At 35.6% G+C, this 21,403-nt stretch overlaps 1 protein-coding gene across 1 annotated transcript; it reads right to left on the bottom strand.

Moving 5' to 3' along the window:
• Window positions 1–1,151: 1,151 nt before the first annotated feature.
• Window positions 1,152–5,990, bottom strand: SOSTDC1 (sclerostin domain containing 1). The gene is made up of 2 exons (XM_081080133.1): window positions 5,643–5,990; window positions 1,152–3,049 (listed from the first exon to the last, which is right to left on the bottom strand). The coding sequence occupies exons 1-2, from the start codon at window positions 5,845–5,847 to the stop codon at window positions 2,634–2,636; spliced, it is 621 nt and encodes a 206-aa protein (XP_080936259.1). The 5' UTR covers window positions 5,848–5,990; the 3' UTR covers window positions 1,152–2,633.
• Between the last annotated feature and the right edge of the window lie 15,413 nt (window positions 5,991–21,403).

The following is a 21,403-nucleotide window of genomic DNA, read 5'->3' as shown; positions in this document are numbered from 1 at the left end:
GAATGTGACCACGAGAAATAGATCCAATTCTTGACTTAACCGAGACTAAAAAGGTCTTATTTATCCTCTTTATTCCATTTCATTTTTCCTACTACCTTCATTTACTAATACACTATTAGCAATCAAATTAGTGATCATTTTCGCATGTTATTATCACCAAAACCTTCGTTTCAATGTTTTATAGTAAAAGGCAACAACATAGTCTTCACTGTGAAAAGCCATCATCTGGTGAAGTCCTTTTTATGCCTTAGATCTTAGGACACACTGATTTTTGAGATCCTCTCTCTAAAGCCTTCTGTAAAAGGTGCTATTTTATTGAGAAGGAATAAATGGCTAAAGTGTCTTTAGTTTTCCATGTTATGTTAAATATCCCATGTTGAGCAATGATGAACAAGTAAAATAGATATATGAAACAATACATTTTTGGTATACTCAAACTGTGACATAATTATTGTAAACATCCCATGTATTAATATGATAATATAATATAAAATAGTTCAAGATTTTAGTTAAGATTGGAAGCTACATCAACAGTGGACTGTGCATCATTACTTTATTTGGTGATACAAATAGCATTATTATAAAACCTAGAGATGTTTTCTTATCTTTATACCATCTTTCCCTGAAAATAAGTCTGGGTCTTGTATTAATTTTTGCTTCAAAAGGCACCTTAGGGCTTATGTTCAGGAGATGTCCTCCTGAAAAATTGTGCTAGGGCTTTTTTTCTGGTTAGGTCTTGTTTTCAGGGAAACACGGTATGTGTTGAGACTGTCCTACCTCTCATAGGAAAGGGACAATACTAATGTCCTTATTTAGCTTAGTATGCTATAGGTAATATACGTGTGACTTTTAGACTCGTAATTACAGAAACAACAATCGACCATAAAAAGGTACTAAAAACTCTTTCATGCTCAGGATCCAAAATGGGAAAACACAGAAAATCTTTTCAATACATAACCCAGCCATTTTGGTTTTCTGCATTTGTGGTGATGGGAGCTATCATTTGATTGAATTGACACATCAGCCTTTTAACTGGACAATCTGGTTCTAGACTGTGATTATGTTGCTTAGTGATAACAATGGTCAAACTTGAAAAACACTGAAAAATTAATTTTTGTTTGCTTAGTTGTTTTTATTTTGTTTTCTATTTTGGTTCGGGGGCCATGAAGTAATATTCAAAGTTGCCCAACATATGATAATAATTCCTTCACAGTTTCTTTCTCAAATTTAGCTGCACATTGGAATCACCTGGAAAACTAAAAACTGCCAATATCTGAGTTCTAACCCCAGAAATTATAATGTAATTTGGATGGCAGCCTGGGCTTGGGTCTCATAATATCTCCCCCAGGTGATTATAATGGGCAGCAGATTTAGCATCTCCGGGTATACATAAATAGGATATTCTTATTACAACTTATTGCTGGATTGCCACCCAACTTTTTCAATCATCCCATTTACTGAAAAGGTGGTCTCCCTTTGTCTCTCTCTCCTCTTACTACAAAACTTTCTGTCAATGCATGAATGTGCCATATCAAAAAAAAAATCAATTACTCTGACACATTTATTCTGTAATTTTTGTAATTCTGTAAACATGTACATTTGTATGCATGTTAGAGTCAAGGACAATAACTTTTAGCTGTGTTTATTTTTGTTAAAAGAAACTGATAGACTTGAAGGACAAATCACCTTCTGATTGCACAGATTAAACAAGAAAACATTTCATATTTTAGCTTTACAAAGCATCTTATTGATTTTAAAAGATCCATTCTGTTGACATAGTTCATGATGAAACATATTGTATTAAAAAGACTAAAATATTTATTTTACATATCTACATGTATTCTCATATTTCTAGATCAACCACAAATCATACAGGAAAATATTTAGGTACATGAAAAAGCTTCATAACATAAAAAAAATTAACATTTAAAAAAAATCACATGTGAATGCTCATTAAATAATAACATTGACAAATAAATAATCAGCTTTACTTATTAGCTGCTGCCATGCATTTCTGGCATTCCATTCCAAGCGAGGGTCAGCATGCAGGGTATAATTTCATACTATGAGACTGTAAAAAGCTACAGGGCTTACTTTTGAAGTGAAATGTCACAAGGTCTTTTATTGTTTCAAAGGAAAATCACTCATAGCTGCTAACCTGTTCCCATGAAGATGACCAACAAAGCATCTTTCTGAAGTGTTATTGGAAAGATTCATGGCAACATTTTTTTTTTTAACTTTTCAATTTTGAAAGGGTTTTTTTGGGAGGTTGCAGGGTTGGGGAATGAAAGGTAACTGAGAAGCCCTTTTCCGTTTTAAAAAGTAATGATTCAGTATATAGTGTGTATATAGTATCCCCAGTCTTTCAAGAACCACAGAGAATTAAAACTACAGGATGCGTGGAATTTAAATGCAAATTGCTTTCATGGATTTGCATACATCTTGAAAAACTTGAAAAGGAAAAGTTATTCCTAAAGTAGGTCCTGATACTTAGGACAGCTTGCTGGGTTTGATCAAAGCAGAAAGCATATATTTTCAAGTAAGAAAATAGCAATGGCAGGCTTGAGTCTTCCAAGCAATCAAATCTGTAAAGCAGATGGTTACTAGTCAGTCCAGTTTTGAGAGTCTGAGTTCTAACTCATGCTGTGCTTGCTGGATTTGCTGGCTCTTTTCCGCTCTCTATGATGCTGGGCTGGCTTGGCAGGCGACATGCTCTCAAAGTTATGACTGGACTCATTGTGCTGCCGAGTGTACCTCTTGCACTTGCAGGCTGTGACCACCGTGATTTTGTAGGTACGCGTGCTGCCATCTTGGCACTGCAGCTGGATTCTCTGGGTACGCGTTTTGTCATTGACACACCTCCACTCTTGGGAGCTCCTCCTGCTCCAGTACTTGGTTCCATAGCCTCCACCAATCCAGTTGGGGAGCACAGGCAGAGGCAAGCACTCACCAGCACAGACCAGCTCCTTCAGAGGGCTGATGCTGGTGCATTGGCCATCAGAGATATATTTGGTGGAACGCAGTTCCCGGCAACCCACTTGAACCCGAGCTGCAGGAAACAGAAAAGAAAGCACAAATGGACATTACTTCTTTTTAATCTGCAATGACAAAAATAATGTGCTAATGCTAGCAAATAGTCAAATAGAAAGAGGTAGTAGAGACACGTCAATGAAAATTTGCAGTTTGCATGACTATAATTAGCCATGGAAAAAAGTAAACTAGCGTTGATTTTTTTCTTTTTTCAGGTATAAGATTAGCTAATTGCTTAATGGAGTATTTGAAAATCTCATTTTCTTAGTCTCACTCCCCAGTAAGGGTTAAGCAGCTCTTACATTTATGTGTAAATATTCATTTTTCAATGAGCTAAATGAGAATATTTTTATGTTCTTTTTCTTACAGGTCATATTTGTTAATGTCTGCAAGTGCTTCTAATTAGTTTTTTTTAAAAAAAACCTATTGAGAAAATGTGGAAAGTGTTTAAATATTGTACATAATGCATATGCTGTCTGTAATATTTTGTTTCAATTATAAAATTTAGCTGCAAAGAATCATGCATACCTATGTGTACAAAATCTGACATTTTGCATATCAAACTTAATAACTACATTTTAAACATAAATTCCCAAGCTGTCTTTTAAAAACACAAAGATTAAAATGTTTGAAATGCAAAATGTCACTACAATTCAAAATTAAAAGAATATAAAAGCCCCTAAATCAGGAACGTATGGTTGCCATAACAACTTGGCTACATTTCCATGAATTTTATGGCAGAAAAATGCCTAACATGTCTGATTTACAACTGCAAAAGGAACCACGGTGTTCATTTCCTGAATATTGGTCATGGCAAGCGTTTTGTTTGGTTATTTGAATTTGATAAGCATGTTTTCTAATTGGCTGTTTTTTGTTACATGCCTTATGCAATTAAAGCAAAAATTAGTCTTGAAATATTTGAGGTTTTCTTTCTATTGCTTTGTTATCTAAACTTCAGAAGAATTGCCTGTAACAAGCTTGAAAAGAGAGCAAGGCTTGTCTGTTAACCAGAGGAAAAAAATATATTTAAAAGTATAACTGCTGCAATTTAAAAAATTAAAAATTATCAGGGACATTGAAGTAGTCTTGCATAGAATAATGAAAGCTAATTTGAAATAGATATTGAATTAGGGGTTCAAGATCTGCTCTGTGCCCCAGTACTTCTGAGGTGAGAGATACAGGAATGTGATAGCTGTGAAAAAAATGTCTGTATATACACATATATCTGTATAGCTATAGAGAGTGGGATTAAAATTAAGGGTAAACTAGCTGGCCAGTAAGAGTGCTCTCCTGTCTGATTCTGATTCCAGCTCACCTTCCTGCAACTGTCTTAGGAATGCACCTGGAAACCACCAGAGACAATTTTGACTTGTCTAGCTTTTTGTTCCTGTGTATATAGAGATTCGGCATTTTTTGCAGTGACAGTTCACTGATAATAGATACCCACCACATTCCTCAATAATCTAATAATAATCAGATATTTCCTGTGTAAAAGCAAACATCTTCATGAAAGTTGAAGCACCTTGTTTTTTTTAGACATTATCCTGTTTCCCTGAAAATAAGACCAGGTCTTATATTAATTTTTGCTCCAAAAGACGCATTAGGGCTTATGTTCAGGGGATGTCATCCTGAAAAATCATGCTAGGGCTTATTTTCTGGTTAGGTCTTATTTTCAGAGAAACACAGTAGCAGTCATACTTGAATGCACTTTGACTTTTCAAAGGTCAAAACTACTTTTCGCAGCTGAATAGATTTGAGAAGAAAGAGCAAAAGATTTGTGTAAGATTTCCCGTGCACTGTTTCTCTGTGTCTCTCTCAAAACCTGATTATTTGCATGTGAACTCTTCTAAAGGAAAGGAGAAAAGCAAAAGTTAGGAAAAGAAATTTGAATCCCTCTAACTTGTGGTCAATTGGTGTGTTAATTAAGCAAATAGAAAAGGAAACAAAAGTGCTGCCTATACAATATATTATTATAGTGTCATTATTTTAAATCTCCAAAGTTATAAGTTTCCCCAGTCTCTCACAAAAATATACAATTACCTAAATTTTGATCTGGTTAATAAGGAATTCTCATAGGAAAATATGATTCTCCAACATGTTTAATTTTGTCCTTTTTTCACATTGATCATCATCAAAATTTACAACTATTTCACTATACATATTTGAGAAATTCACGGTAATTTTTTATCCCCAGAAAGCTTCTTCTTTTCCCTTGTGATGTCCTATATAGTCTTTAGTTAGTTACCTTTATGCAGTTTACCAGAATTGCACATGTCCTGAAATAAACAGAAAACAACCTGAATTTAAATGATCTAGAATAACGCTTTTTAAAAATTCTCATTGTGCGTGATTTAAAGAAGCAACCCTTTAATTCCTGGAAAGATTTTCCTCTTTAGAAGTTTGATAAAACTTAAGTCTGTGCTTGTATTAGCAAATCACTGTTTTAGCTATGTTAACTTTATAGGGAAGAGTGCCAGTCTACACATGCAACAAATTATTTAGCAAAAAAATATATGGTTCAGGTTAGTTAGGAATGAAATAATTATACAGGAATGTGAGCTAATGCTACCAAAAAAGAAAAGACACAACCCATACAAGTAAAACACACTTACTGTTCCGATCCAGTCCAGTGTTACTGAAATGCCTGCCTCCATTTCTGGCTTGATTCATCGTGCTGTTGCTGCTGGGCTGGGCTGGAACAGGTTTAACCACATGTGAATACAGGATTTCTGTGGCATCATTTTTAAAAGCCACACAGCTTTTCATTAGGATGCAGGCAAGGGGAATGAGATAGAAATGAATGGCAGGAGGAAGCATGGTGAGTAGAGGAATTGCTTGGCTGGAGAGCTGGTTAATTCCTTTCCCTCTGCTTCTGCTCTGTAACTGTGAAATTCCTGCTCAAGGTCCCCTTTATATATCCCTGAGTTTTGGCGTTCATTCAGGTGTAAAGTTGTGTAGAGCTTCAGAGTGAAAACACAGAGAAGGGGTGGGATCCCTACATGACCCTGCAAAAGAATTTTACCAATGGAAGAGAAGACTACAGAAAAGGAGGAGCTTGGTATACAAATTGCCTGAAATTTCAGAGTTGGACTTCATCCGTTGGCTGCGAGCTGAAGCAGCCAGACACATTCTATAGCAAGTACAGTCTCTCTCTCTCTCTCTCTCTCTCTCTCTCTCTCTCTCTCTCTCTCTCTCTCTCTCTCTCTCTCTGCCATTTCCTTTCCTGAATCTAGTTTACATTCGGATTTAATTTCAATAAAAATACACTGCTGTTCATTTGAAGAGCTTTACATTTCCACAGTTGTTCTGTACTCCCCTCAGATTTTAGAGTATTTGGGGCAGAGAGGAGGTTCATCCCAGATAATAGGAGGAATTCATGTGAGTTTAAAATACTGTAAGACTTGAATGAAGCACGTAGTTTAGTTAAACAGATTTTATTTCTCAAGAAGCAAACTAACATATATTTGTTTCTTAAAGTGTAAGGCACTGAGCTAGAATCTGCCTCCTGGACATACTTAAATAATGCAGCTTTGATCTGCATCAACTACTGTACTGCTAGGTAAATTATTGCCAGGGGTTCTGTGCAAAGAATAATGAGCTCTGTCTGCATTCAAGTAACTAATATCAATTTTCATCTTAAAAATGTGTCGCAAGCATTCACATTCATGGCATCATTTTACAAGAAAGAAAGCCATTTCCGACAGATTATTGTTTGGCAATTTCAAAATAATTTTTGCTAGTATTCTACCTGTATTTACTAAACATTTCCTTTGACTCTGCTGCCCATGTAAGAAACACGGTACTTTTGTGAACGTCTTTTTCCACACCTGGAACAGATGTTCCATTAATTAATTCTGGGCCACTCATCTCCATCCTTAAAAAAATCATGAAATTCCATCTGATATAAGACATTTTGATTGGAATAATTGCATATTCTGAATATCTTTCCAATTTTAAATCTATATTGTCCTTTGTGTGGCTACTAAAATGACCTTATAGCATGGATACTTTATATCTTCTTTAAACTTTTGTCCATTGTAACTACTATTTGTATCTATGTATCCATCTGTCTGTCTGTCGTCTATCTATGTTTCTCCACAGCAGCACTATTGACATTTTAGAGTAGGTAATTCTTTGTTAAGCTGCACTGTTCTGTGTGTTTTACAGCATACCTGGCTTCTACCCAATAGATGCCAGTAGCATTTCCTCCCCACCCAGTTATAACCAAAAATGTCTCCCAGCATTGCTAAATGTCTTTGTAGGCTAAAATCACCCCCAGTTGAGAGCTACTAACTATCTATCTGTCTATCTATTTATCTCACTATAAAAAGAAAGTAAAATTAAGAATAAAAGTCTATTTCATGATACTAAGGAATTATTATTCTTTTATTTAGTAGTAAAGTTGTGCTGTGGTTTTATTTAAAAACAATGACTGCTTCTCATTTAGAAGTATATGCTGCAATACTCCTAAATAAAATGGTATTATGTCTGGAATAAACTTCAAAAATAACCCGGCAGGCGGTGATTAGAGGTGAGAGTGGGGCAGGATGGGTTATGGGTCAATGGTTATTGGGGATGGATGATGGATGTTCTATTGTGTACTCTTGTGTGTGTTTTCAAAATTCTACATAATCAAAAATTTAAAACTAGAGTAAAAACTTTTAATGTATACGTACTGCTGAATAACCATCAGATCCCTGCCTGAAAGTTGTATGTAGACATTTATTCTAACGTCATTCCTAGAAAATAATACATCTGTTAATTACTAGGTGCATATGGAAATTGTATGTCAGACATCCTTCTAAAGTATTTACTGTGAAGAATTTCTTATCCTGCTTATCAGGGAACTTGACATTAATTACATGGAGCATGTTAATATTAACCATTGACTAGTAGATCCAATGCCTGAAGGAAGTAAGTGGGTCAAAATAGCCTGAGCTCTTCCCCATTACTATTTTTTTTGTGCCAGGAGGAGGAGATATTTTAATTTGCAGCTTAATTATTAGGTTGGGCTAATCAGATCGACCAAAATAACTCATAATTGTTAAATCTTCACTGCACCTAGTATTCTGTAGGCTCAGCCTTAGGCTATCACCTCAGGCAGAAGCAAAATTAGAAATGAAGACAATGAAATTGGAGTCAGTATATGAGGACAGAAATAATGCGGAATTCTTAGGCCCAACATATCAGGCAGGACCGGATTAGGAAACTACTTTGATAAACCAGAAACAATAATAGTTTGATATTTAACAGTGATTCCAGTCAGTTTAAAACTACTTCATTAAGAACAATCACAAACTGTAATGCTCTGATGAGATTATGGGTATAGATATTTAATATCTTGGTTGAGGAACTATTCCCCTGGGTAAACTACGTTCTTTCTCATCTCCAGGCCTCTGTGTATATACATTTCTCCTTCTTTTTGGGACAGCCTTCTCTCACTCTTTCCTCATTCTCATTTTCACTGGTTGATACCTATTTTCCCTTCAGTTCTCATTTTTGATGGCCCTAGGTCTAAAATAACTTCCCTTGCCCTCTACCTCCTCAGGTGTGGAGTCAGCACCCCATCCACACGTGCCAGAGTGACTAACGCAATGGCTTTGAAAGTCTTATGATAGAAGAACTATTTTTATTTTATGAATATTGTTGATTAAGTGGATAAATTAATTATTTAAGAAATATAAAAAACTATCCTTTCATATATAAAAAGATCAGTTAATATTTATGGTAGGCAATCATTAAAATGGCCCCTAATAATCCTCTCCTCATGGGATTCACATCCTCAAAACAATCTCCTGCCCTTGAGTGTAGGTTGGACCTGGTAACTCATTTCTAATGAACATAACATAGTAAAGTGATGAGATGGGAATTCTGTGATGACATTGCCAAAGACTGTGCCTTCAGGCTTGCTTGCCTGCTTTGCTCTCTCACTTGCTTTGATGGAAGCTAGCTACCATGATATAAGCTTTCCTATGGAGAGGTCCAAGTGGCAAGGAACTACTGTCTCTTGCTCACAAGGAACGGAAGCCCTCAACCGAATAACCCATGAGGATCTGAATGGTATAAGCAAGCTCATGAGTGAGTCTGAAAGCCAATCTCCCCACAATCAATCCTTCAGATGAGGCTTACACCCTAGCTACAACTTTAGGAGAGGTGTTAAACCAGAGGCCCCCATCGGAGCTATGAGATAATAAATGCTGTTTTAACTAAATTTGGGAGTAACTTGTTACACACTATAGATAATCAATGTAATATTACCTGTTTTTAAAGTAAGATATAACAAGCCACCAATGCTAGAGCCTTGAAAGCATCAGGTGTGGAACCATTAAATATGGCGACTGTGCAACTTTTGTTCTTTGGGTAAGATTTGAAACATATTTTCCAGTCCTCGGCTGAGTCATCAATGTGGTATTATTATTAATAATCAAATAATAATATTAAAATTGCTACGATTGGACTGATATGCAAAAAGCTGGAGAGTTATTTTAATGTTCCAAATAGTATTGTCTGTCATGAGATTCCTGGCACTGGAATCAGAAAATCAATTTGAATCTTATTGCTACCATTTACAATCTGTATGAACTTGGACATATTTTCTGAAGCTCTCTAAATCAGTTCCTTCATCTGTGAAACATAACCAATTTTACCTACCTCGCAGAGGAATAGAGAATATGAACGTGTATAGTGTAAAATATGCCCCAGAAGAAATGTGGAAAATATTATCATTGAATATGAGACTAAAAGTATTGTTTCTCATTAGAGTCTTTGAATTTAAAAATGATTTCAGAAAGATTAGAGAAGTCTCAAACAAACACAATTACCCTATTTAAGGTGGAGAACAAAAAGTTGAGAGACAAGAGATTGTTTAACCTGATTAAATACAAAATAATATGTAAATGTCATTTCATTAAAAAAAAAATAGCCTGACTGATTGTTTTTTATCTTTGAAAGAGAAAGAATCAGAATACAGGTAAATATAAACAAAATATGTTTATTGAACGCAGCAATCAGCTGTATCTGTGGGTAAAACTATTTTCAGAGTTCCAGGTAATAATGGAGAACTTCGTAACTAGAAAGGTAATTAACCATCAATAGTTTAGAAGGAAAAAAAAAAAAACAACCTATATAGAATCTTCATGCATAAAAATCCTTAGAAAGAGAATGGACTAACATTTTTCATTCATTTCATATCAACCTGTATTGAGCCCAATGTTTGCCAAAGCTGGAGTCCAGGGACTGCAAAGCTAAATGAGACATGGCTGCTCTTTTCCCTTTCCCAAAAGCTTCTGTTTAGAATTCCACTAAACCTTTCTTAACTTGATCTTCCTGTACAAGTTTCTTCCTCCATCACCACTTTTATTAGTTGTGTCTTTATTTTTATTTTGTTTAAATGTTTTGGGGATTTTTTTGGTTTTCTTTGTAGAATAAATCTTCCTTTTATTATAATATGCCTCAAAATAACATTAATTTACATAACACTGCCCTGTGCTGATATGAAACCCAGGTGGAAATTCCAAGTCTAGTTGATAAAATTCTAGAGGGAGCTTCTCAATCTTGGCACTATTGACATTTTGAGTCAGATAATTCTGTTGTGGGAACTGTCCTGTATGTTGCAGAACGTTTAGCAGTGTTCCTGTGCCCTACTCACTATATGTCAAGAGCACACCCCTCACCCAGCTGTAACAACTCAATGTCCGCCGGTGCACAATATCTTCCTGGGTTAGAAACTACTGATTTAGGCAAATTCTCTAATAAACTTCCCAAATATGCCAGCAGAGCCCCTATTAAGGAAAACCTCATATGCTTTAGGGAGTAGATGAGAACAGTGGAGACAGGGCTTCTATCTGATTGTACAACTAGGGAGAGTAGTAAGTTATCCTCTTTACTGGCATTTGCTCCCTTGTGCAGTAGGAATTGATGTCCTCACTCTGTGTGTTCAGCCCACACAAGTCCCTAAACTAAATTCAACCAAGGCTGGCAGCCTATCTTGCCCCAGTGGTGGGGGGGAGAGCTGGAATAAGTTTTGTTCCACAAGCCTGATAGTTGTTTTAAACCATGTTTTACCTGGGAGTTTGTTAGATCTGCACATTCGGGGCCTGACCTCAGACCTGAGTCAGAATCCCTTCGGGGAGAACCCAGGAACTTGTGTTTTACCAAGCACTCCACCACATTCTCATGCTTGCTCAAGTTTACAATGCACTGTTCTAAAACACACATGTGCCCTCCTGTGGCCTTTCTTCATAGTCTCCATTACAGTGGCCTAATCTAACTGGCCCAGATTCTTCTGGTTTGCCCAGTCACATGCAAGGCTTGCCCTAAAGATCAGTCCATTTGGCCAAAACCCAAACCAATTCCCCTTTCCTGTATGTATTGTTCCCTAGGGACTGGAGGCTCTCAGTATCCCCTAATGACTGATTCATGCTTTGTTCCACGACGATGTTGCCACAGTTAACTATCTATAGTCATTATCCTCACTCACGAGAAATTTAGGAAGCCCTGCCTGAGTCTCTCAGGTATCAGTGTTGACCCAAATTGAGGCAAAATACTTTGATCACTGTGGTTTTGATTGTTGTCCACCAGCCCCAGGAACATCCCACAGCGAAGTCAGGCTCTTAGCCCTGGCAACATAAAGCCTTGCTTTGCTCTTTCTTGAAGAGTCTCTTATTCCGGTGCCAGAAGGTTTCATCACCATGCCTAAGTTGGTAATGACCTTATGTCACCAGTAGAGACTCAACCGTTCACAGTTCCCTGGTATGTCAGAAAACTGGAGAACAAAAAGATTTTAGCAGAGGATTTGGGCCAACAACACCACAGTCTCTTCTGGGAATAAAGTGGTTGCAGAAATTTCTAATTTCAATTCTTATATTTTTAGTGAAGTCATTTACTTCTAAGTTGTGTACAGATGGAAGCCGTGATATAGGGGGTTCCATAGCCACCATGTAGCTGGCATGAAGAGAATGTGATGAGGAACATGAAAAACAAGTTGGACTCCATTGATTGGACAGGTAGATTGGAGCCCATCAGTGACTACAATCCTACTTTATAGTTTTAGATGTTTAGACATAATTCGGTAGACAATGGAAAATCATTGAAGGATATATATGTGTACGTGTGCGTTTATTTTTATTTTCACAAAGTGAAAACACCATGTAACTATACCCAGGTAAAAGGATAGAAAACTTCCAGTACCCAAAAGTTCCCCTTCTGCCCTTTCCTAGTAACTATTTCCTTACTCTCTCCTAAAATAAACCAGTGTTCTGATTTCTGACACCAGTTATTTGTTTTGGTTGTTTCAGAATTTGATATAAAAATTACTGTTTTCATTGTGTGTGCTATTGCATTGCACGGACAACCACATGTACTTATCCATTCTAGATTAGATTGATTCCAGCTTTTGGCTATTATGCATAATGCTGCCGTAAACATTCTTGTACCTGTCTTCTGATACATATGGGCATACCTTTTTGTTGAACAAATGCCACTTGTGAAATGGATGGCATGTAGGATGTGTGGGTGTGTTCAACTTTAGTAGATAATACCAAAGTGTTTCCCAAAGTGGTTTTATTAAATGAAATTTCCACTATCCCTAACAGATTTTAAATAAGGGAAGAACAAGATCGACACTATGTTTCAGGATACTGAATCTAACTTCCGTGTACAAGATGATATAGGGGTGGTTATGGTGGAACACAGGGAGAGGGACGTTACTGCTAGAGCTCAGGTGGAAAAGAATAAGATCCTGAACTTGAAGGAGAGAGAAAAGGACAGATTAGAGATACTGTGGAGGTCTGTTGGAAGGTGATTGGAAATGAAGGCAAAGGTGAAAATAAAGTTTTAAAGCTGGATGACCAGGGAGACTGAGGTATCAGGAAGATGAGCGTTGGCAGAGTTTGAATTTCAAGTTCAGTAATGAGTTTAGACTGAGTTAGGATGAAGTTAGGGTGCTGGTTGGAATCCAAGAGAACATGTCTAAGAGACAACTGAAATCAGATCTCAAAGAATCTGTCCAGCGACTGGTAGCAGTTTCTTAGCAGCAACTAGCATGCTTTCTTATGACATTGTAATGATAGAACTTGGCTTAGAAACCTTTTGTTAAATAACACTATATAAGACTTTCATTTGTATACTATCATCTAATCATGCTCCTCGATTTTTTTAAATGTAACTCCCTGCTTTCAGTAATTCCCAAGTAGTATGAACTATTGTATTTTGTACAAGTCTTAAAAAACATATGCCTGGTGTTTTATTTGAAACCATAAATAATAAATATCTCTCAATATCTCTTGTTCTTTTTCTAATTAAATTTATTGGGGTGACATTGGTTGGTAAAATTATATAGGTTTCAACTGTACAATTCTATAATACATCATGTATATATTGCATTGTGTGTTTACCACCTGAATTCAATTCTTTTTCCATTACCCTTTTTTGACCCTCTTTATCCTTTTCTGTCACCTCCCTCCCCCCTTTTCTTCTGGTCACCACCACACTGTTGTCTCTGTCAAACAGTTTTTGTTTGCATGTTTGTCTTGTTCGTTTGTTGCTTTCAGTTTTATTTCTCACATATGAGTGAAATCATACGATTCTCAGCTTTTTCTGTCTGACTTATTTTGCTTAGCATAATACTCTCAAGATCCATCCATGTTGTCACAAATGGCAGTATGTCACCTTTTCTTACGGCAGCATAGTATTCCATTATGTTTATGTACCACATCTTCTTTATCCAACCATCTATTGAAGAACATTTCAGTTGTTTCCATGTCTTGGCCTCCATGAATAATCCTGCAGTGAGCATAGTGGTGCATGTATCTTTATGGATAAATATTTTCAGATTTTTGGGGGGGTAGATACCCAGAAGATGGATTGCTGGGTCATGTGGTAATTCTATTCTTAAGTTTTTGAGGAAACTCCATACTATTTTTCATGGTGGCTGTACCAATTTACATTCCCACCAGCAGTGCAGGAGGGTTCCTTTATTCCCACAACCTCTCCAACACTTGTTATTACTTCTCTTGTTGATAATAGCTATTCTAACATGTATGAGATGGTATCTCATTGTGGTTTTGATTTGCATTTCCCTAATAGCTAGTGAAGTTGAGCATTTTTTCATGTATCTGTTGGGCATTTGTATGTCTTCTTGGGAGAAGTGTCTGTTCAGGTCCTCCCCCCATTTTTCAACTGGATTTTTTTGTTGTTGTTGTTGAATTGTATGAGTTCTTAACATATTTTACATGTTAGCTCTTTATCGGAGGTGTTATTTGCAAATATCTTCTCCTATTCAGTTTCTTGTTTTTTAATTGCCCATATAGCCACTGACGTAGTTCAAGTTTTCAACATTATTTGCCTGAACTGCTGCCATAACTTCTTAATTGATCTCTTGCCTTCCATTCTCATCCCTCTAAAATGAACTCTTCACAGTGAGATACAGAATGATATTTTAAAAATGTGTATCTGGACATCTTATTTTAAAATCTCAGTTGTTCCTTTTACTTACAGAATGAACAAACACCTTCATGAGCCACCTACCCTCAATTCTTGCCACTCTATTACTTATATTTTATGCTTCTGTGGTATTTCTTCATGCTCACCAATTGATATAATGCCTTTGTGACTTTTATTCCTGTAAACAATTCAAAATTCTGCTCTTTGACGTCTTTCTTCAATATGTAGATTTAATTAATCAAACAATGAGAAATAAGGAAAAGGACAATTGGGACAAAAGGAAGCTTTTCCGAACTTGTGGGAGATGGATCTCTGACAGTTATGTACTATGATTTAAAGTAATATAGATTTTTAGTTTAATGTCAATAAAATCATGTGATTTACATTTCCAGCCCTTACATACAGCAAAATGCATTTAAGATCAGTAAAATAATTTAAAATATAACAAAATGAAACATTAAAATAATAGAGAAAAGAATATATGCAGATTTTCAGGGTAGAATAATTTATAAAGCTGTCAAAAGAATACTGCTTTAAATTTTCAAATTTTCCGACCAAGTACCCTTCCGGTGTTAATGCTCTCATGGCATTAATAACAAAATTAACATGATTACTTAATAATACTCAAGCTCATTAAAAATGTATTGAACAAATACAAAAATTATTGTGTTATGGAAAAATTCACATTATCAGATACCTACCTTTTTAAAAAACTGGGGTTATAAAATTACAAAAATAACATTTGCATCTTGTAAAAAATGTCAATAGTTCATTAAATATAACTATAAAAATCTACCTCTTCCCATCCCTCTTCCAACTCCACTCTCAAGAGATAATCACAGTTAAGAGTTTTGTGATGTTTTTCAACATTTTCTGCATTTACAAATACATTTAGGTATATGAGTACGTGTGTGTATTTGCACATATACATTTATTTTTAAATTTTTTCCTACAGATTAGATCATACTATACATATGATTTCTCAAATTACATTTTGTACTTAATGACCCATCTAAAACATTTTCCTATATCAGAATGTACAGATTTACCTTGTTCTTTCACTGAATGTGTTGTGTGGTTGTGACATAGACTATTCATCCAGTTCTCTATTGAATATTTAAATTATTTTTAGATTTCTCCTTTCTAAATCTGGCAGGATATTCATTTGAAACAGTTATGTTTTAAGCCCCCTTTCCTCCCCATTTTATTCACCCAAGTAGTTGAGGAGGGAGTAGAATTGAAAGTAGAAAAGTGGGGTTGGGTATGTAGCTTCGTACAAGACCAGAAGCCAAGCCCTACTTCCTGGCGGTGTTCCAGACAGGTTGCTAGGCTTCAGAAAGGCATGATAAGCAAATTTATTAAAGATTCCGATAGGATATGTAATTCCAGAGCTTCTAGACCTGAAGGGAGTGTGTAGACCAGACATAGACAGCTCAGTAGTCACCAAAGGGGAATGACTGCTGATGACCAGTTCCTGGAGGAACCACCCCAGTGCCTTGAACCTAAGGAAGGAACTTTACACCATCTCTGATGAGGAGCAAGGGAAGGAGAGAAAATAAAATGAGGGCCAGGGTTCTAAATTAAATTGATTTAAAATGATAAAGAAATGCAATATATATTTTTTCATACATCTAAGCTTCTAAACCAGAAGTTATACCATCTTCATAAGGATTTGCATTTTCCCGTATACCAAGATACTTTATATACCTTGATATATTTAAAGTTACACTTTAATTTTGGAAGATTTTGTTCATAAGAGGATAATTCTTTTTCATTACTTAGAGAAAATTCCCATTTGAAGTGGTGTTCTTTTATCTTGACATAGTTATATGTGGAATTCTGTAATATCCATTCATTCTTTTAAAACACAATTAACAAAAAAAAAAGACCTTCCTTTACTATAGTCTCAAGTTGTTAAGGATTTATTACATCACTTTTATTTCATATTCACATCAAGCAGTTTGAAACACACAATATGAAGAGACAAGATTTAATGGTTTATTTTGAAGAGAAAAAAATAATTTCTTTGTGGAAAAGCGATGCCTGCATATGACCGTTAATTTTTATTTGCCGTTGCTTTTACCTTTAATTGGTACTTTTGCAGTTTTTATGAAAAGCTTTAGCCTAGCAAAAGATGAAGTCAATTAAACATCTCATGGAAACAATTTAACCATTATTCTCTGATTAAGAAGCATTGATTAAAACTGCTTTCAGCAAAGAAATACAAAGAGGATCCTTAAAATGTCTTATGGCTTAGAATTTTATTATGTCAACTCACAGTTTAGATTGTCTTCAGGCCTAATTCTCCAGCATGTTTATATAGTAGTTTGGGGCTGTTGGCCTGACAAGTGCTTGGGGTGGCAAGACTCCACTGACAAACAGCCAAAGAAGAACTTAAAACAGACAGGGGAGAGTCCATTCCTGCCAGGGCACTGCAAGCTGTTTAGTGACCATCTAAATGTTCTGCTGGTTTTGTTGCCATACTTGGTAGTCCTGGGAATCTGGCTAGCTTCAGAAGTTGAGCAAAACAAAATACAACTGTGCACAGCCACGCCCTAGGGTGACTGTCTCCAAATACCGTACAAGTCCGAGGCTGAAGCACTTGAAAGGCTTGTATCCCTGCAGATCAAATCTTCATAAGATTGAGCCTTTAAAGACAACCCTTAAGCACATAAATGTTGTCATTTACAGCACTGTTTCAATGCTATTTTACCTTTCCAATTATATAGGTGGCTAATGCACATGATAATTATAGTTCCTTAAAATTTATTCACTCTCAAGCAGATCAGCTCAGAAATGTTGGCACAGTTTCAGGGTTCCTTAACAACTGCTTGCCAAACCACTCTTTGATCCAGTGAAATCATCAGATGATTCAAAACAAGGCCTACAGCCTTTCAAGAATTCACTTCTTTAAATCCTCCTCTTCATCGCCCAACCTCCCCATGTTCAGCCTAAAAGCTGATTTTTCCTTATCAGTGCCAAAGAAATGTTTTTTTTTCCCCCCTGTGGGATTTATAATACACTTTCTTTGTTCCCCTTTATTTATTCACTGTTTTAACTAATAAATGTTGAGTGCTTATTATGTACTCGAGATTGTGGCTTGCCCTGAAGTGATAGAACTAAGCTACCTCCCCTAAACTCACTGCCTACAGTGGAGACAGTCAGTTAAAAAGATAATTACAATACAGGACTGTAAGTCAGGAAGGGTAGAATAGGTGGACAGAAGTAGGACTCAAAGCCATTCGTGGAGGCCAGAAAGATTGCTGGTGGAGGTGAATTCTGAGCAGAGCATTAAAAATAAATACAAGCAGACAGATGATGAAAGCAAGTGTATTGGGGTATTCTAGACAGAAGAAATAGTATGTCCACTAAGGGCTGGCAGTGAGAGAAAGCATGGCAAATTTTAGAAACCAAAAATGCCTTGCTAGCCTTGAAATGCCTCCCCCACGCAGCAGCTAGAAAAGAGATGGGAAAAATTAGCACTGAGAGTGTGACTAACCCTATTTGCCCTCCTGAAGAGTTTGAGTTTTATTCTAAAGTAAATGTGGACCCCTAAAAGAATTTGAACAAAGAAGTAACATGATAAGCTTGGGATTTTGGATAGATAACTTGGAGGGATTGTAGGAGAAAAAATGAAATTCAGAAATTCTTAGCATAAAGTGAGCTTATCTTAAATCAAATGGAAGACTAAGGAGAGAACTTGGGACTGAAAACAGTGCTGTTCAAAAAGCTAAATAAGTGACGGTTGAACCATCACTCCTGTGGGTCAGGACTATTATAAAGAAAGAAAAACTAAAGAGGAAAAACTAAAAAGGACAGGGAAGAAAGAAAAAGGGACTGGAGAGCCAGAGGGAGACTAAAAGAAAAAAGAGGGTAGAAAAGGAGAGGAGGTGATTTGGAAGCCGCCCTTGCTGCATAAGTCATAGTTGTCCCATTGGGGATGAAAGAGTGGCTGGCAGGACAGAATGCAGCCATTTCCGGAGTATTCTATTTCGTCAGAAAGAGACTAATTATTTTCTTTCATTAAAAAAAAAAAAACACACTCTATTGAGGTATAATTGACATCCAAAAATGTATGTGTGTAGCAGATACAACTTGATGAGTTTGAAATTAAGTACACACGGGTGAAAACACCACAGTCAAGATTTAACTTACCCATCATCTCCAAAAGTTTTCTCCCGCATCTTTTTAAAAAATTTTTTTAACAAATTATTTTCTTATTCATCTTAACATCCTAACAGCATTGCATCAGTTACTCATGTGAATCTGTCCTGTTCTGAAAATAATACAATGAAATTCATGGAATTTCTTTAAATCTTCTATTATTGTGAACTGAATATGATATTCAATTGATCTGGTCAAAAACTCCTTAATGGTTCTTTTTCTATCACACGTGTTTCAAATCTACCAGCACATATTATCAGCTCTTCCTTCAAATTGTATTCAGAGTCCAATCACTTTGTATCATCTCTACTGCTACTACCTTGACCCAAGCCACTATCTTCTCTTGCTTGGACAGTTACAAAGCTTCCTAACTCTTATTTACTAACATCCTGTGGGCATCACTCCTTTGCTCGTAACTCTCCAGTACCTTTCCATCACCTTACAATGATCTAGAGACTGTGAGATATCTGGTCCCTCGTTATCTGTTTGTCCCCACCTCCTCCTCCTTTCCCCTTTTCCCAATCTGACCCAGCTACACTGAGCTCCTTTTTGTCTCCATTTGTACTACTTCCCCAGGGTCTTTGCACTAGTGGTATCCCTCTGCCTGCAACTTCCCTCCCCAGGATATCTTTTACTCAAATGTCACCATAACTAAAAGGTTTTCACAGTCATCTGAAATTAAAATAGCCCTCATCACCATTCACATTTCACTTGGCTTACTTTGTTTTGTCTCCCACCCCTACTGCCAGAATATAAGCTTCAGGAGGGGAGGGACTTTATTTTGTTCACTGTTGGCTCCCACATGTCTATAACATATCTAGGGCAAAGTTGGTGCTCAATATTTCTTCATTAAATTGATAAATGAATGACTATATAATTGTACCCCGAATAGCCCTTTTTTATTGCTTGATGTGCCACAAAGTAACTGTGTTATTTACAAGAGAGTTATGGCAGAGCTCTGTCCTTTCTCTTCGCAAACAGTATTCCAACATTGACAGAATCCTAGAAGATAAACGCTTTTGGGTTAGAAATGAAAATGGTAATTTTTCAGCAGTGGTTTTGGCTAAATGTTAGTAAACTGAACCAGAACTTAAAATCTTTTCAGGATTTCTAAGTAATCTAGGAAAGGGCCAAAGATCTGTTCCACTGAAAATGTTAACTTCAAAGGAAATAACATCTTTGTGATGGGACAACTCAGAAATATTTAAAGAATAATAAGTAAATTTAAAAATCATTCTTATACACCAGGAGATAACCACTGTTATCATGTAGATGCATCACTGATAATTTTATTGATATGATATGGAATTAATAGAATAATTAGGAAGAGCATATTTAACTGAATCTTTACAGTATTTACTGTGTATCCAATATTTTTGCCCATGTACTCCTTTTATTTTTGTTCTTAAGTCAAGTTTTTCAGTCTTCTTTATACTGTCAGTACATTCCTTAACTTTAATAATAGGTATTTTATATTTTAGACTGCTGTTGAAATGAGAATTATTTTTCTTCCATCACATTTTCTAAATGTTTATTGAAAAACTATAGAATTTGATAATTGATCTTAGAACTGACCACAGTACTATTACAACTTAATACATTTTTTAGTTGATTTTCTTAGTATTTTCTGGTAGTCATACCATCTGTCAGTAATAACTTTGTTCTTCCCTTTTCAAGGTTTAATAGTTTTGTTTCTGTCATATACTGTTGTTTATTCTTCTGGCTAAAACTTTGCACCAATGATAGTTTACAGCAGCGATCATGGGCAATCATGTATTGCTCCTGACTTAAATTGGAATGATTCTAAGAATGATTTCATCCTTAACTTTGACGTTTGTCATTGTGTATCAAATAGACACTTCTTGGTTGTCTCTAATTCGCTGATAATTTAAATATACTGAAGCAAACATTGTTGTGTATAAACATTTGTATTTTCATTTCCTTGGAAATGGATCCCATGAGTTTGATACATGATGCCAAATTGTGTTCAGAGATCAAACTTACCTGCAGAGAATGAGTCCCATTCTTAGCAGCATTTTGTATTGCCAATTTTTGAGATCCCAGAAAATTTAATTTATAAAGTATATTTTAAGATTTAATAGGTAAAAAAATACTATATGTCTTAATTTCTTGGCTAATTATTGCATTTGTTTCTTTTTCCATTTATTGGCCATTTGTACTTATTCTGCAAATTACTTATTCCATATTTTTATTTAGTTGTGAGTTCTGAAAATATAATACAGACTGTGATTCCAAACGTGCTAAAATGAGCACATACAGTGACTATTGTATGTGCTCATTTTAGCACATTTGTGAATCGTGCAAAGTTGCTCTTTAAAAATATTCTATTTTGATAATATTCACCCATATATGAAAGTGTCCATTTCTTTCAACCAACCACAAACCTGAGAAGAATAATTTTTGTTGAATTTCCAATTCAATCAGTGAAAATTATATATCTTAAATATTTAAGTTTTGTTAATTAATGAAGCCATTTTTCATTGGTATCATCACATTTTCTTTCTTTTATTATTTGCCTCTTCATCTTTAAATTGTATTTACTTTATTCTTTCTATGTATTTGTAAGAGATCTTTACCTATGAAGTTAATAATGCTTATTATTATAAATAGAAATATCTTTACCTATGAAGTTAGTAATGCTTATTATTATAAATAGAAAGATCTTTACCTATGAAGTTAGTAATGCTTATTATTATAAATAGAAAGATCTTTACCTATGAAGTTAGTAATGCTTATTATTATAAAT

Source organism: Rhinolophus hipposideros (assembly GCF_964194185.1).
Source record: "Rhinolophus hipposideros genome assembly, chromosome: 18".
NCBI classification, from domain to species: Eukaryota; Metazoa; Chordata; class Mammalia; order Chiroptera; family Rhinolophidae; genus Rhinolophus; species Rhinolophus hipposideros.
The sequence above is the reverse complement of the archived record's forward strand: the minus strand, read 5'-3'. Positions and strand labels throughout refer to the sequence as shown.

What these genes read in the sequence shown, in the direction of transcription:
- SOSTDC1 (XM_081080133.1), bottom strand. Translation starts at nt 5,847, where the DNA reads ATGCTTCCTCCTGCCATTCATTTCTATCTCATTCCCCTTGCCTGCATC. An exon ending in CACTGGACTGGATCGGAACA is followed by an intron (nt 3,050 to 5,642) that starts GTAAGTGTGTTT and finishes TGTTTCCTGCAG; the next exon opens with CTCGGGTTCAAGTGGGTTGC.